The 16,363-nt window shown below is 41.4% G+C and overlaps 1 protein-coding gene across 4 annotated transcripts in view; it reads right to left on the bottom strand.

The window, feature by feature from the left end:
- The window catches only part of RBMS1 (RNA binding motif single stranded interacting protein 1), a 163,184-nt gene that overhangs the window by 18,735 nt on the left and 128,086 nt on the right, over nt 1-16,363 (bottom strand). For all 4 annotated transcript variants that reach the window (XM_063116481.1, XM_063116482.1, XM_063116479.1 and 1 more), the window contains exons 5-6: nt 10,060-10,217; nt 8,113-8,192 (exon numbers count right to left, since the gene is read on the bottom strand). In XM_063116481.1, the coding sequence (XP_062972551.1) occupies nt 8,113-8,192; nt 10,060-10,217 (238 nt within the window). The remainder of the gene's footprint in view (nt 1-8,112; nt 8,193-10,059; nt 10,218-16,363) is intronic.

Here is a 16,363-nt window from a genome sequence, read left to right as displayed (position 1 = left end):
AAATCATGCCAGATTGAAGTCTGACATTCAATGTTTTCTTTTACTTCTGTCAGAATCATAGAGTTGAAAGGAGTCATTTAGGCCATCTAGTCCATCTGCCTGTTGAGTGCAGGAATCCAGGTTAAAGCATCTCTGACAGACGTCTGTCCAAACTTTGCTTGAATACCTCCAGTGACGGAGAACCTACCACTTCCCTAGACAGTTGGTTCCACTGTTCGAGTGCTCTGATCATTAGGAAGTTTTTCTTGCCATTCAACCAAAATCTGCCTTCCTGTAACTTAAACCTGTTACTAAATGTCCTACGGTTTTTGATAACAGAGAACAGGTTGTGGTTCTCTTCTGTGTGGCTAGGTACTTGAAAGGTGCTACCGTATCCTCCTTCAGTCTTCTTTAGCACTCTTCAAATACCTGAAAGCTCACACAGAGGAGGGCCAGGATCTCTTCTCGATCATCTCAGACTGCAGGACATGGAATAATGGGCTCAAGTTTCAGGAATCCAGATTCTGACTGGACATCAGGAAAACTTCCTGACTGCTAGAGCAGTACGACAATGGAACCAATTACCTAGAGAGGTTGTGGGCTCTCCAACACTAGAGGCCTTCAAGAGGCAGCTGGACAACCATCTGTCAGGGATGCTTTAAGGTAGAGTCCAGCATTGAGCAGGGGTTGGACTCAATGGCCTTATAGGCCCCTTCCAACTCTACTATCCTATGATTCTATGATTATATAACCAGTTTCTTCTACCTGTCTTTGTAGGATTTAGTACCTAGAGTGTGGGTTAGGTTTGTATTTAGTAACCCTACTCTTTTGGATCTTATGGCAAAATAGCACCCTTAAATGAACTGTTTTCTCTACTCATTTGTTTATTGAATATTGATATGTATTTTAAATTAAATTTTACATTTTGTATGCCAGCTTGAAAAAAAAAGTTTTTTGAAAAGTAGTTTGTAAATCTATTAAATTCATTTCCAAAAAGCCTCCGAGCCTTGTAAGCATCATTTCTGTTTTACAGAAATGAAGCTGTGGATGAGAGATTGCATCATGTTCAAGGCAAGCTGGTAAAACCAGAGGACCTAATTTCCAAGGTCCAAGTCAAGTTAGCCTTTATCCACTTCATATTATTCTGTTTTTAAAATTTAACACAGTCCCTACAGACAATCTTCAGGAGTGGCAAAGTTTGTCTCAATTTTACCCGATTATATCAATGCATCTGATAATTTCTGCATCTGACTGTAACACAGCCCTTCCTCATTTTTCCTTTTGGCCTAGCGAATCTTAATCACTGGGCCAAAACACCACACATAATTGTAGTAAATTTGGTTCCCAACATTTTCTGCTAAAATTTCCTGCTAAATCTATAGCAAGGTAACATCCCAGAAAGGCAAAATTGGCTACAGAAACTTGCTGTTTCCAGGTTAGATTTTGTAAGGTAAAAGAGGAAAACACAATCTCAAACCGTGATGGGTGACAGAGCATCAAAGTATCACAACCAGAAGCGGAGCTTGAAAGTTCTAATGTGTCCTGTCATCTCCACTCCTGTTGCAGTTTTGACAACAGTATGGGCTGCATTAACAACAGTAATGTGTTTTGCACGGAATTTTATTTTTAATGGGTAGGAATGCTTTGGAGAAGAATTATTCCTTTATTACAAATTTCTACAGTGAACAATGCTAACATTTCCCCAAAAAGTCATTTTGGTGTCTGCACTTTCTCCATATATATCCATTTCAGCAATGATTTACTTTACAGACTCACAAGATCTGTTTGCTTTTTTTTTTAAAAAAAAGGGATTGGTGAGGATTCCACTCCAGTGGCCTTACTTATTGGAGACACATCTCAACCTATTAGACCAGCTTTCCCCAACAAAAAACTCCCCAGATGAGCTAGATTACAAGCTTCATCATCCCCAGGCAGATTGGGGAAGGCAGAATTAGATGCCTGGATATATGTCCCTGCCCAGTTCCCTTACTGTAGGGGAAAAGCATCACCTGATCGAGGCTGTGATACCATTTACTAGGACACCTTGCTCCACCCCCTGCCTCCATCTCACTTGGCCTGTTCCCCCCTCCACCCCCAAAAGAAGTCACAAACCTGCTCTTTCTAGTGATGATATAGGGAGGGGTCCATAACTGAAACTTCTATTAGGTGCTGAAGAACAGTTACAAAATCAGACCACGACTCAGAAAAGAACAGTTTAAGGTATTTGCTGTTTCCAACAGTCCAACTGCATACGTCGAGACCTAGAATGGGAACCCGGGGCTCTCAAGACGTTGATGAACTCCCACCATCCATCATCATTGGCTTGAGGCTGATAGGAATTAGAGTCCAAAAAGATCTGGAGGGTGATACATCCCCCAGTCTTGTACTAGGCAGTCTCTGCTTTGAAGGCTGCACCAAGAACATCCCAGCCTTTTATCTACCAATGGCAGACTAGAGATTTAGAGGTGGTATGAATATTCATAAATCTTTGCACTTTACTGGTGTATAAAGTACAACAGTAAGCACACTGATAATCACTTCTTTCTTGCTTCGTGCAGCATCCAGTGCCTTCCGTTTTTGTTTGCTGCAAAACAGATGGAGGACCACAAGTTCTCTACCCTCAATTTAAAGGAAAGGGGGCTTAAAAGGTGGTGGTTTTTCATTTTTGGGTAGGGGCTTTATCATTTTTTTAAGAAAAGGTAAAGCAACATGCTTAGCAATTTAGTAGCTCTGTCTAATATTAACTTTAAAAATAATATTATACACTATTTTTAATTTATTTTAATTTATTTATTATTACATTTACATACCTTCTTTTACCCTCTTGCCAGGAACCTAAGGCAGCTTATATGGCCCTCCTCCTCTCCATTTTATCATGACAAGAACCCCGTGAGGTAGGTTAGGCTGAGAGTCAGTGACTGGCCTGAAGTCAGCTAGTGAACTTCATAATAGAGTGGGGACTATACCACAGTGGTTCTATGGGTGTGATCTACTTGGGATAGCAGGTGTTGAGCCTGAGTGCCAAGTATTCAGAAATGGCTCAGTACGATCTTGTTCCACATTCTCCGCTTGTGTGATTGCATGAGCCTACGGCCAGGCACAGGGCTGAGTATAAAATATGGCTGGGAAGACTTGCATGTGCCCCTCCCCTTGATTGCATGTGCCCCTCTCCTTGATTGCATGTGCCCCTCCCCTTGATTGCATGTGCCCCTCCCCTTGATTGCTATCAAGCCTTTTTTCTCTCTGCGCAATGCAAGTTTCATGAGCTCTGAGCCCAAGTAAATTACGCCCAGCTTGTTTCGTTAAACAAAACTTTTTATAATATAAAGCAAATCCTCCATTTCTCTTCTCTGGTGGTTACTCAAAGCAGATTCAGCAAAACGTAGTTCCAAAGTACCCAATCTCTAGTTTTTTATGCAGGAATAAGAGAAGCAACTCACTTGATGCCTCCCCTTTCTCCCAGCCTCTAATGCAGGTGGAGGATTTTTCTTTTTATGAAGTGTCATACTTTATGATGTGGAGACAACACGTTTTTGAATTTTCTGCAGCAAGCTCTGTTCAGAAGTCCTCCTCCATACCATTAAGATAGTATGAGGGGGAAGAACAGGGCTATCTCTTCTGCCCGTGTTTCTAAGGGGAAAAGCTTGAAAACAATCCTGCTCTTTGCAGCTTGTGATGTCAAATTCTACACAATCAGGGTTCTCAGTCATGGGCAGAGCCTGTGGAGTTAGGAGCTGGCTCTCCTCTTCAAGACTTCTCCCTGAAAATGGCCACCAGCACAGTTGAGGTCATCAAGGAAGGCTCTGTTCTACATATTAATCTTGTAATTTTCCATGGCTGAAAATCACTATAGTCTTACTAGGGTAGTCTTATTACTCCCCATTTTCCTTCTTACCCACCTTAACTCCAAAATTTTGATTTTCTTCATTTACTAATGACTTCCTTTAATTTTAGCTATATTACTAGCTCTTTTGCAATGAATATTCTCCAACAAGCCTTTTATATCTTTATGACTGGATGCTGCTTTTTACTCCCTCGCTTTGTAAACCAGGGGTGGGCAACTTGCTACCCCTCCAGATGTTTTGGCCTACAACTCCCATGATCCCTCTCCATTGGCTATGCTAATTAGGGCTGATGGGAACTGTAGGTAAAAACATTTGGAGGGCCATAAGTTGTCCACCCCTGATGTAAACACAAAGCTTTTACATATGTGTTTCTTAAACATTCTAAAATATAAAATCTAGCTGCTTTAGTCTCCTAAGGACTGTTTGTACAAGCATTTCCTGATCTGCTTCATGCTATCCAGGAGGCACAGCTCCCTTTCCCATAAACCTATTTAGCCATTCGATATTTGATTCCAAACTCTGTTATTTCAGCTATACTGCACTATGACAACATGCTTTCTTCAAAACAGATGTGCTTCCTCCCACATCTATTTACTGCCATCTTCTGGCTGCTGTGTCCTTCTAGTGCTTTCCCCATCCAATTCAGATTTGCTGATTTACTCAAGTTTCTGTGTCTCTTGGTAGTACACACAGTTCTAGCACTGCAGATTGATTGCGTGTGTTACCTGTATTTATTACCTGCTCTTTACCCCGGAAAACTTTGCTAATGGAGAGTACAGTTGGCCTAGCGCTCGCCTCTCCTGATCTTGAAGGGAAGCAAAGCCTGCCCTTCTCAGAAAGCCAAGGAATAGAGTTAAGATCAAAGGAGACAGACATCTGAAGCCACACATACATCAGGCTTCAGCAGCAGAACATGTGGAGCTAAAGGTATGTCCGTGCATGCAGGACAGCCTCAGCACGGGATGCATTGCCATTTGTGAGGAGAAGCTAATGAAAAGAAGCCATGTTTCACCAGGGCAATAAAAACAAGTGACTATTCTGTTGGTAGACAGTAGGAATTACAGAAAGGAAAGCATACAGAGTAGAAAGAGGTAAAGCAGAGGGGATGCAGAAAAAGGTCTTTAGGACGGACATGGTAAGGCAGCATTTCAGTTCTTCTTTCAAAGGAGACAGAATGAAAGCAGTGCCGGCAAAGCATCAAGTAGCTATACGCTTCATTTGCTGCAGATTCTATATTTTACAGTGCCTCTCTTACTGCTACTTTAACCAGCATTTTTTCTCATTAACCACTTGATGCTGAATGCTAAATACATGACTTTGATGCCTTGAATAGAGGAGAATCTAATACTGGATAGCACATATTTGGCATGGTCATAGTAAATCACATCGGCTCCGGGTGGATCATCTGTAAGGGCTACGTCAATCACAAATATCAGCTATCTCTGATAACATTAAACATTTTATCTGGTTGAGCTTTTATATTGTATTTTGTACTATGGTTTTATACTGTTGTTTTATACTTCGAATGTTTTTAATTTTTGTGAACCGCCCAGACAGCTCCGGCTATTGGGCTGTATAGAAATGTAATAAATAAATAAATAAATCATGCATTTATGTCTACAGCAACTTGTGGCCCTACAACTTCCATGATTGCTCACCATTGGCTATACTGGCTAAGGCTGATGAGAGTTGTAGGCCAAAACATCTGTAGGAACACATAAGAACATTAGAAGAACCCTGCTGGATGAGACCAAGTGTCCATCTAGCCCAGCATTCTGTTGGCACAGAGACCAACCAGCTGTTGACCAGGGACCCACAAGCAGAACACAGGTGCAAGAGTATCCTCCCACCCATGTTACTCAGCAGCTGGTATATATAGGCTTACAACTTGTCCATCCCTGCTCTGGAGCATTAAGCACTACATCTAGTCAATTAGTTTGGACCTTTAAGCACAGAACAACATATACATTAAACACTGAATAGTCCAACTTAAATCTAGGATTCCCTCTTTTGCATTAAACCTGTGTGTACCTGTGCTCCTTATTTACTAGGAAATATCTATAATTATGATGGGCAGGATGGAAGATTATCCATACTCCGTATGGATTGTGAAGATCAAGCCCCTTAGTATCAGGGCAACACGACCCACATTAGTATTGAAGCGTGCTACACTTCAATGATAGACACTGCTTAAATGTTTTTAAAAAACTGCCCCACCACCTTGGTGCCCCTGCTTGAGGGATCAGTCTTGTCCCTCTAAACTGACTACTACCCATTTAGTTTGTCTTGCTGAATGCTGTGACAACCATTGAGAACTAAGCCTGCTATCTGTATGCAATTCCACCCTTTATCAACATAAACAGTTTGGGCGGGCCATTTCCAGTGCTTGAAACATTGGGAGCTCTTAATGAATTCCACAAGCACAATCCCCAGTTTTAGCCTAATCATGCATCTCCAATGGCTTTCTAATGGCAGTAGCTAAGTAGACCATCATAAAAGATAAGTGCCCATAATTCACGAACCAAATGTTTCTTAGGAATGATAAAAGACTATGACACAAATGTTAATTTGACATTTCCCCATCAAACTGGTGATCAGAGTGAAACTCATCGAAAGTGGCTGACTCAGTTTGCTTCAGATAGCAAAGCAGCAGGTATTTGTAGGAATGTGTAAAATGAAAATATGTTTCTTTTGCACTTGGAGAGTCATGAGGAATTCTACTCCAGAGCCCCAGCTCAAAGAGTTGCACCTATATCCAACAGATCATAAAGTCAAGCCTGAGTTATTAATGAACTAACTTTACTTTCAATTCATTCTTCACCTAAATGCAGTCATGTATGCTACTTAGTCTCTTCCTCCCTATAGTATACAATTTTACTACCCCTAGAAAATAGAAGAGATGCTCCATTTTCTCCATAGTAAATGTCTTTTTCAACCTGCACTTCATGTCTGGCTCACTGGTAGCATTAATCTAATCCCACGGAGCAACATACTGCTTCTACCTGGCAGAAACTGATAACGAAAGGGTGTTAACTCTTGGCTTCTAAAGGGCCCAAAGGAGGCAGGTTGGTCAATTATCATTAGCTGACAGCTGTCCATCAGAGGATGGGCTGGGTCTTTCACAACAGCAAATGAATAAATGAAATTGCATTAGGAGTAAGAACATAAGAAGTGCCCTGATGCTGAACCAGACCAAAGGTCCATCTAGGCCAGCACTCTGTTCACACAGTGGCCAACCAGCCATCAGCCAGGGACCATTTACAAGGCAGGACATAGTGCAACATTAGGTCTTATAGGCTTTTACTTGCTAGTTTTGTCTTCGTAACATACAAGTTAATTTGGGTAGATTGAAAAATATCTGAAAGCTTCATCAGGTTCTATATTTGGGTATCAAGTTTTTCTAATGAAGTTTCAACTTCAACACTGCAGAACAAACTAGCAAACCCAGAGGAAAAGGGTTGAGTAGCTCAATAGAAAAGACTTATTTGTTCCTCTTCCGCCCCTGCACATCTTATCCCAAACTATTTACTACAGTTATGACAATCTTTGCCCATAGCCTAACAGTAACATTGTGTAACCTACCTGTTTTTAAAGCACTGGAATGTTATAGTGCTCAGAGGCCTATACTCAGACCTTTGGTTTACAGTAATGGGATAATGCTTGCACTAGTGAATAACTATCCAGCTATCTGATTAGTTGATAAATGGAGATAACAGCACCCTTAATCTCCCTGTTCATGTGTATAACTGCAGCCTGGGGCTACAGAATAAAAATTTAGGGAGACACCCTCCCTTATCAACGTTGCAATACTCCCAGCACCTCTCTTATATGGTAATTTCCACAATGTGAACTCAGTGGATAGGAAAAGGTCTACTGTGATCACAGAAGTACTGCCAGACATATCCACAATTACCCAATTCACAAATTATAAATGTCCTCGTGAAAATGTGGTGAGGAAGGATGGGACTGCTTGCATATTCAAGGACTACTGCATTCATTAGCTTGGGACTAGAAGTTTTCTAATGCTGTTTAGCACAACAGGGGAAGGCTTCAAGAGGATGGTGGGAGGAAAAGAAAAGGTGTCTTTCATTTCTTCCCCACCCCTGAAACCCCTTTGGCCTGAACAGCACTACAAGGGTCCTGTTCCAGGTTGGCTGGTTAGAGCCCTGAACAGAGGCATTCCTTTTAGGGAGATTCAACAGCAATACTGTGCTGCAGATCTCACTTGCATATCTGAGTTACAAGAATCATTCATTGCACACCTCTACAAAGAATACAAGAAACTTACCAGAAACCCCGGGAGGTGTTTTAATGAACTTTCCATTGAAGTGAGCAATCACCGCTTCACATTTTTCTGTTGACTCCATCCTGCAAAAGAAATAACTATATATTATTAACTATATATTATTAACTTATGTATGTTTTGGTTTTTGTACTTTGTAATTAGGACACTATGGTGAAGACTCAGGTTCCATTCGGATGTAATGTCAAACCAGTGTTTGTCACTATGCGAACAAGCCTAAGGCTTACATGATCCCTTTACATACTGCAATTCCCTGCTGGTCTGTAGGCAAACTAGAGTTTGCTGTTCCATGCAAATTGGGCAAACCATAGTTTTCTGACAAATAGGAGTGAATGAGTGAGAGAATCTCAGCACACAGCTCAAAGCTTGTTTATAAGAAGCATGTTGTCTTAAAGTCAAGTTTGAAAAAGTTATGTCTTGGATCTGATAAGTACTTCATATCTACCCCTCCTCCAATTCAGCCAGTTTCCCCCCCAAATGGTAAATCTTCAATTATGAAAAATTTAAGGAATGAAAATCAACATCCAAATAGAAATACAGTTCTCTCATCTCAAGTTGTAAAGAACTAAAAGAGGAAATTCATAGTTAATAATGTATGAACAGTTTTCTATTTCTTATTTAGATTAACAGGATTCTAATTTATTTTATCATCATGTATTACTTTTCTGTGCATACAGCAATACTGGGCAATTATTTCTGAGTTTTCATTTGTGCAAGAACCCTTAACCAAAATTGAATCCGGGCCCGATTCAAAGTGCTGGTATTAACATTTAAAGTCCTACATGGCTTGGGGCCCGGCTATCAGAAGGAACGCCTCCTCCCATATGTACCTGCCCTGACCCTAAGGTCCTTCTCAAGGGTCCTTCTCCGTGAGCCCCTGCCAAAGGAAGTGAGGCAGGTGGCTACCAGGAGAAGGGCCTTCTCTGCTTTGGCACCCCGGCTGTGGAATGAGCTCCCTAAGGAGGTTCGCCTGGCACCTACACTATATTCTTTCAGAAGCCAGGTGAAGACCTTTTTATTCTCCCAGTATTTTAACAGTCTATAAATTAATTTTAACTTTGCTGTTTAAAATTTGTATTTAAAATTTGTATTTCTGCACTGCTGCTGATTTTATCCTGGTTGTGCTTTTATATTGTATTTTATATTATGGTTTTATACTGTTGTTTTATACTTTGAATAGTCTTAATTTTTGTGAACCACTCAGGGAGCTTCAGCTATTGGGCAGTATAGAAATGCAATAAATAAATAATAAATAAGTAATATTGAGCTGAAATAAAATGTGCAAACAACAAGGGAGCACTATGACGGTTGGCATGCCAGTCAATCAACCAGTTGTTTGACAATAGTCTTAACATTGCTGAATATTCCAAGGTTGCCCTTATTTATTTATTTATTTATTTAATTACATTTATATACCGCCCCACAGCCGAAGCTCTCTGGGCGGTTTACAACATTTGCCCTTGTGTAAGTAGTAGGCCACCTTTCAATTGCAAGACAGCATGAAATTTCAATTACACATTAATATCGCAAAGGCTCTAAAACCATACCTACCTTTGTCTTTTTTTTTGCTATGCATTTCCATCTTTAATGTTAATAATAAAATGTTAACAATAATAAATTGTTAACATCAATATTCATAGTTAGCACAATTTCCTTCTATTGTACTAATGAATATATGCACCATATACTTCAACATTATTTGACTAGTTAATTGAACAAGTCTATTTTGGTCAAATGAACAATGCTAACATCTGTGTTTTCTGCTCATTTTCATGGCAGGGTGTGGTATACTTTCCATAGCTGCAATCATCATTGTGATGCAGACAGCATTTATGATGTACAGCATTTAAAAAATTATATATAAAACAGCTGCCATAGGGCTATTAGGCTTACCAAGACTTTTAGGTTAATACTGGATACAAACCACAGTACCTTGCAAAGCCAACCCCACGACTTGTGCCATTGGAATCGCGAAGTATTCTTGTAGAAATAACTTGTCCAAAGGGTTTCAGCATATTCTCAAGCTCTTGTTCATCCATTGAAAGTGGCAAATTGGAAATATATAAATTAGTTGGATCCTGTTCTTGTTGCTGGAAAGCAATTAAAAGGTCTATTAGTTTTTAGAGAAACGATGGATATTTGGAACATAAAACAGCATTCATGAGACTTAGTCTGTGACTGAAGTCTCCAGAATAAAGTGGTACTAGGAACAAAGCAGTCTAGGCTGCAACCAATAAACCTTTAATTCTGAAGTAGTCAAACAGCAGTCTCTAAAAGTTCACTGGGAGATCAATGAAACTCCTCTAGAGAAACAGATGTGGCCAAAATGTATGATTACATCTATTCAGAGCTACTAACATTCACAACATGAAGTTCTTCCTTCTTCTGGCAACATAGCCATTATTATCTCTACAATTACATTCAAAGAGAGAGAAAAACTAAATAAAGGGGGAAGTATTTGCTGCACAATGCCAGCAGAAATCAAAGATGGAAGGGCGTGCTGCTTTTCCCCACCTCGAAAAATCAATTGTCCCAATTATAACCAGTTAGTTAGGTGGACTCACATGAAAGTCGAAGTTGCCTTGGAAGTAGCCTCCCTCCCTCCTAATTTTTACTTAGTAAAGTTCCACTGAGGAAGCAACCCACCACGTCCTCAGAATGTGTCCAAAAATCCATGACTTGGATTCAAACATTCTGGTGTGCAAGTAGAAGATACTTCTACTCATGATGGTTGCTGTTGTCAAGTTTTTCCATAAAAGCCACCCTTCAGAGTCCCTGAACCTGGTGGGGGTAGCTGCAGGCAGAACAGGAATCCACGTTCATGCAGTGGAATCTTTGAATCCAAACCTGTTCATAAATATCATATTTGAATTCTTTCGCTCTTTCCCCCATCTGCCTTCTTTCCTTTTTAAAGCAGCTCTAAGCACACACACACACACAGAGGACTTCCATGTTCACGCATGCCATCTTATTCTCAGGGAAGATTAAGAAAATGTTGGTTTCTCTTGCAGAACTCGCCTCTTCCCAATTTGGGGGGATTCCTCTGTAGTCTCATCTCCCTGTGGCATAGGTGACCCCATTCAGCAGGGTCCTAGTACCCCTGAAAGAGCCTTGTCGGGGAACAGAAGGGCTCCCGGGAGGAGGAGGAGAAGGCAGGGAAATCAGTTTGCACCAGGCCTGTTATGCACACTTTCCTCTGGATCCAACTCTATAAAAAGATATAATCTGAATGGTACACATACTCTGAAGTTTTGATATAAAAGGTTTAAACCAATTTCAAGCCAGAGTCTATGCACCATGGATCCAACTCTGAGAATACATTTAGGAAAGACAGATGAGGTGCTGAAGCAAAGCAATAAAATGAAGTATAAGTTACAATATTATTCAGATTTTATAGCTTTTGCCTCAGCCATCTGTAGCAGGTCCTGTCCAGTAAAAAAAAAAAACAGCGTGAGCTGCTGCACTTTTAGGTGCTTAGCAACATAAGATGACATTTGTTACTGTACAGGGTTTTTGCTCTCAAAAAGGAAGACGGTAACCTAGGACTAAAAACTCTACAATCTGCCAAATTTGATTATTTGTTTTTCTTCAAGCATAACAAAACAAGTCCGATTAAAAGTACTGCTTTTCTATATGTATGCATGTTATTCTTCCTTAGGCACTAAAGAAGGGATTAAATATCTAATAAGCATAAAGCTATGTTTAGCACTGATTAAGAAATAGGAAGAACCAGCTCTCAGCAGCCACTTGAGTAGAAAAAGCAGCGACTGGAGGTCGTATATGGTGTAAAACTCCTAGTCATCATCTGAAACTAATTAACAAAAACTCTGTGTGTGGAACTGTTCCTAACACGCAAGAGGGGAAAAACACCATCAGCTTGGCAGCATGATGAGACATCTGTTTTCTCTTGCTCTGCAAAGGGTCACAGCTAACAGACAGCCATTCAGAAACATGTGACCGGGGACTGCTGACAATATGGAAGATCCTTTGGCAAAAGGTATTAAATCCTGTGGTTTGCCTCCATCCCTATGGGAACAGTGTTCAAGTACACCACTAAAGATGTACCTACTTTTGAAGTATACAATTTGTAGCTTTAGCTGTGGCAATACCAGCTCTTGCTTTGACCCATTCAGCACAAATAAACGGATTGAACTAGGCATCCGTTTATGGCAAAATATAATGCTTGTAAAATTATAGTAAAAACAAACAAACCCTACACTAGTTAACTAACAAATTATCTGGGTTCTCTCTTCCAAAAATAACACAGCTCTTGTTTTTATGCATTGATCACAAGGATAATATTTAAAGGTAATTTTAGTTTCAATGAGCATTGTAATAATGCTAAAAGCAAGGTTAATGGTTTAATCATATGGGTTCCTGTCTTCCCTTTGAAAAATACACAAAGCATGAAGTTGGAATAATTGCCCCCCAAGACTGTTTAGAATACAGTGCTCACTCTTGAAATCACAATCTATATAATTAGAAGCTCTCTCTCTCTCTCTCAACACTCAATACTATGTACTGGTAACTGGAGGATTTCAAAATCATTTTTTTTTTTAGAAAGCTTGTATTTATTTGGTACATATTGGTGCCTTGCATATAATAGCTATGAAAAGCAATAGGTGCACAAAATTGTCAACATCTAGGCCTTGGAACATTATTCTTATAGCAGAATTCTTGTCTCATATATAAATTCACCAAGGATGTACCTCCCTGTCCTTCAATTTCTGTGGATGTAGTTTTATAGTGTCCATTCTCACACTATAGGCACCAGATTATTTGTAATGTGGAGCTGGCTTGTGTCTTTAGCATGTGTGATGCCCATCTTACATAATTCTCTGCAAACTCCTGCCCCCTCTAGCTCCTGTTGATAGGTAAGGGTCATTTTTGAAGGCTTTCCCTGGCTCACAGATGATTTATGAATCAGATTTTAATTAATGTAGCTGCTGTCATATAGGTTTTTTTTTTAAGTAATATTTTAAAAGCCATTGGGCCCGTTCAGAAGACACCTTAAACCATGGCTTTAACCATGGTGGTTAAGCCAGAAAGCCAGGCTGTGTACAGAAGACACCTTAAACCACTGCTTTAACCATGGTGAATAAAGCAAAAAGCCCATTGTTAGTTTTAACTGACTTTCCTGTGATTTGTACTTGTACATTGCTTTCAATAGTTATTTGTTATGTAGAAAAGCAGCAAATCCATGTATAAATAAAGACAGCCGTGACTCCTGTATAATTGGGAGGGGGGGAATCAACAGGGATTACTAAGATTTGCTTAACCAGCTACACTGTACTGAGAGCACTGAAGCAATATGCCTACCTGAGAGAACCAGGATTTGCATTCCCCCTCTTTGTGAAACTGGAAATTGAGAAGGAAAGTGGCTGGAGAACTCTGCATCCCTCTTGTTTATTTAGGTGGGATTTATCCAACCCCCTTTTAAAGATTCATGGCAAATGACAACTTAAAAAACAAAAAAAGCATGCAAATGTGGATGGATGAATAAACAGACAGACAGATAAGGTGTCTGTCTGTCTATCCATTCATCTATTAGAAACAATAAATGCAAGTTGCTTACCTGTAACTGTAGTTCTTCGAGTGGTCATCTGTGCATTCACACTTAATGGGGCTCTGCGCCTGCGCGGAGCCTCAGTCGGACTTCTAATAGCTGAGAACTTTTTGGGTGGGAACTCCTCCCCCACCGTCATGTGGTATATATATGGCGTTCCCGCCCACTTCCGCAGTTCCTCGAGACCGAAAGTCGATCCTGGGCTTCGGGAGAACCCATGCCTCGGTACTGACAGATTTACTGACACTGAAGCGGGGACAGCCCGGGGGGAGGGGTAAGTGTGAATGCACAGATGACCACTCGAAGAACTACAGTTACAGGTAAGCAACTTGCATTTCTTCTTCGTGGTCTCTGTGCATCACACTTAATGGGGTGATTAGCAAGCTCACTTACCGGAGGTGGGTAAGGTGTCACTGTAACATGGATGCCAGGATAGCCCTTCCGAAACGAGATGAAGAATTGGCGTGCACATCTAGCTTGTAGGGAGGAATGAGATGTCCGGACAGAGTGAAACAGATTCCTTGTGGAATATCAGGTAAGGATGGTCTGCCCTAAGGGCTGAAAGTTCACTGGCTCTTCTAGCAGAAGTAATGGCTACGAGGAATGGAACTTTCCAAGAGAGAAGTTGCAGGTTACATGTAGCCATGGGGTTGAAGGGCTTAGCCATGAGTGCTCTTAGCACCAGAGGAAGGTCCCATGACGGAGCCTGGGACCTGAGAGGTGGTGCAAGGTTGTTCAGGCCTCTAAGGAAGGCTCTTGCCATCGGGTGACAGAACATGGTGTACCCTTCAAAGGTTGGCCGCAAGTTTGATATGGTTGCGAGGTAGACTCTAATAGAGGAAGGTTTGAGTCCTTTCTCGAACAGGTTCGCTAGAAATTGAAGTACTTCGGATACGGGACCATTATGCGGGTCGATCCCGTTGTCGGTTGCGTACCAAAAGAATGTTGCCCACTTGGAGAGATAGCGCTATCTTGGGTGGAATGCGTACTCAAATGCGACAGCCGTCGGATTCAAAATTGAAGACTAGTATTCAGATTCTAGTATTCGTAGAATCTGTCCCAGTCTCTGTGAGGGGATCTGGAGTGGATATGGTGACCCCGGTGCTCCGGATGCGGTTGTGGTTTGCTTCCTCTTTTCCTAGAGAGGGAGTGAGAGGGTGAGCGACTGCTGGTATCGTCGGCACGGACCGGTGGCGAAGGTTGTTGGTGTCGAGGGGAGACAGCGTCGACTGGCTGGTTTGGTGGAATCGGTCGGTCCGGAGATGGGTCTCGGGACCGATTGTCCTGGGCGGGAGGCCGTGGGGATGGCGAAAACTCCCTAATTTCTCCTTCTGATGCTGTAAATATTGGTTCGATGACTAATGGCGGCAGAGGGGACCTCACCAGTACTCGAACAGGGGAATTGAGTAGAGGGGGAAGTGGTGGCATTGTTACCGGAGGAAGATGCTTAGTTTTATCCTCCTCCTCCTTCTTCTTCTTCAGTGGAGCTTTTTATTCTTGGGCCTCTTAGCTTTCTTAGTGAGCCTTTTCTCTGCTGTTTGGGTTAAAGAACCCCCTGAAGTAGGAAGGGTTCTGTGAAGAGGAAGCAGATGGCTGCTCGAAAGACGCCATTTTGGGTGAAAGGATGGGGTCCACCGCTTGAAGCGCTTTTTGTCAGAAAAGTGCCTTCAATCTATTGGCTCTATTTTTTTGAGCCAGTCTAGAAAAAGACATACAATGCCTGCAGGACTCAACAACGTGGGTTTCTCCCAGGCACAGGAGGCAAAGGGTGTGTCCGTCTGATGGCGGCAGCTTACTGCCACACTGGACGCATTTAGTAAAAGGGCCCTTCAAGGCCATGCGCCTGAAGGACGCTAACAACAAAATAAGGTCAAATTAACTTCTTTTTTTTTAGGAAGACGAAGATAAGAAAAAAGAAGAGAAACGAAGACAAATGAGAAGGCGGAGATTTCTCAGCAGCAGGTAAGTAGTAACCCAAATCCCGACGAGGCAACGCTGACGACGGTCGAAGAGGAACTGAGGGAGTGGGCGGGAACGCCATATATATATATATACCACATGACCGTGGGGGAGGAGTTTCTGCCCAAAAAGTTCTCAGCTATTAGAAGTCCGACTGAGGCTCCGTGCAGGCACAGAGCCCCATTAAGTGTGATGCATAGAGACCACGAAGAAGCAATGTGTCTTCCCTCCTCCATCCCAAAAAGATTAAAATGCCACCTCTCCTGATGCTATGCAAAACAATGCATGCCTGGTGCTTGTAGGAACACTTTTATGTATGGCTTGTAGGTCTGGCAACTTTGCTGCAATGGTGTTTAATCATGTAAGATTAGGCAGTGCAAACTTGAAATCAAACCGAGTGATATACTTCTTCAATATTTCTATTATTCTAATTTATCCAGACTCTGCCCACTGTTAACATGGCAGCATAATGATTTACTTCCTTCCTCTCCTCTAGGAATGTAACCTTTGGTTTTCCATGTGACTGCCAAAGTGAACACTATAAGAAGGGGGGAGAGAAACCATGATAATTTAATGGAGGGATGGACAACTGGGCTGAAAGGAAGACTATCTCTGATGCTGTCAACCTCCCATCTAATAAACAACAAAACGAAAGTCCACCTTTCAAATTAAAAGGTCTTCTGTTGAAAGTAAATTAAGCTTGGAGGACAT

The sequence above is a fragment of the Elgaria multicarinata genome, chromosome 2, assembly GCF_023053635.1.
Source record: "Elgaria multicarinata webbii isolate HBS135686 ecotype San Diego chromosome 2, rElgMul1.1.pri, whole genome shotgun sequence".
Classification (NCBI taxonomy): domain Eukaryota; kingdom Metazoa; phylum Chordata; class Lepidosauria; order Squamata; family Anguidae; genus Elgaria; species Elgaria multicarinata.
The sequence above is the reverse complement of the archived record's forward strand: the minus strand, read 5'-3'. Positions and strand labels throughout refer to the sequence as shown.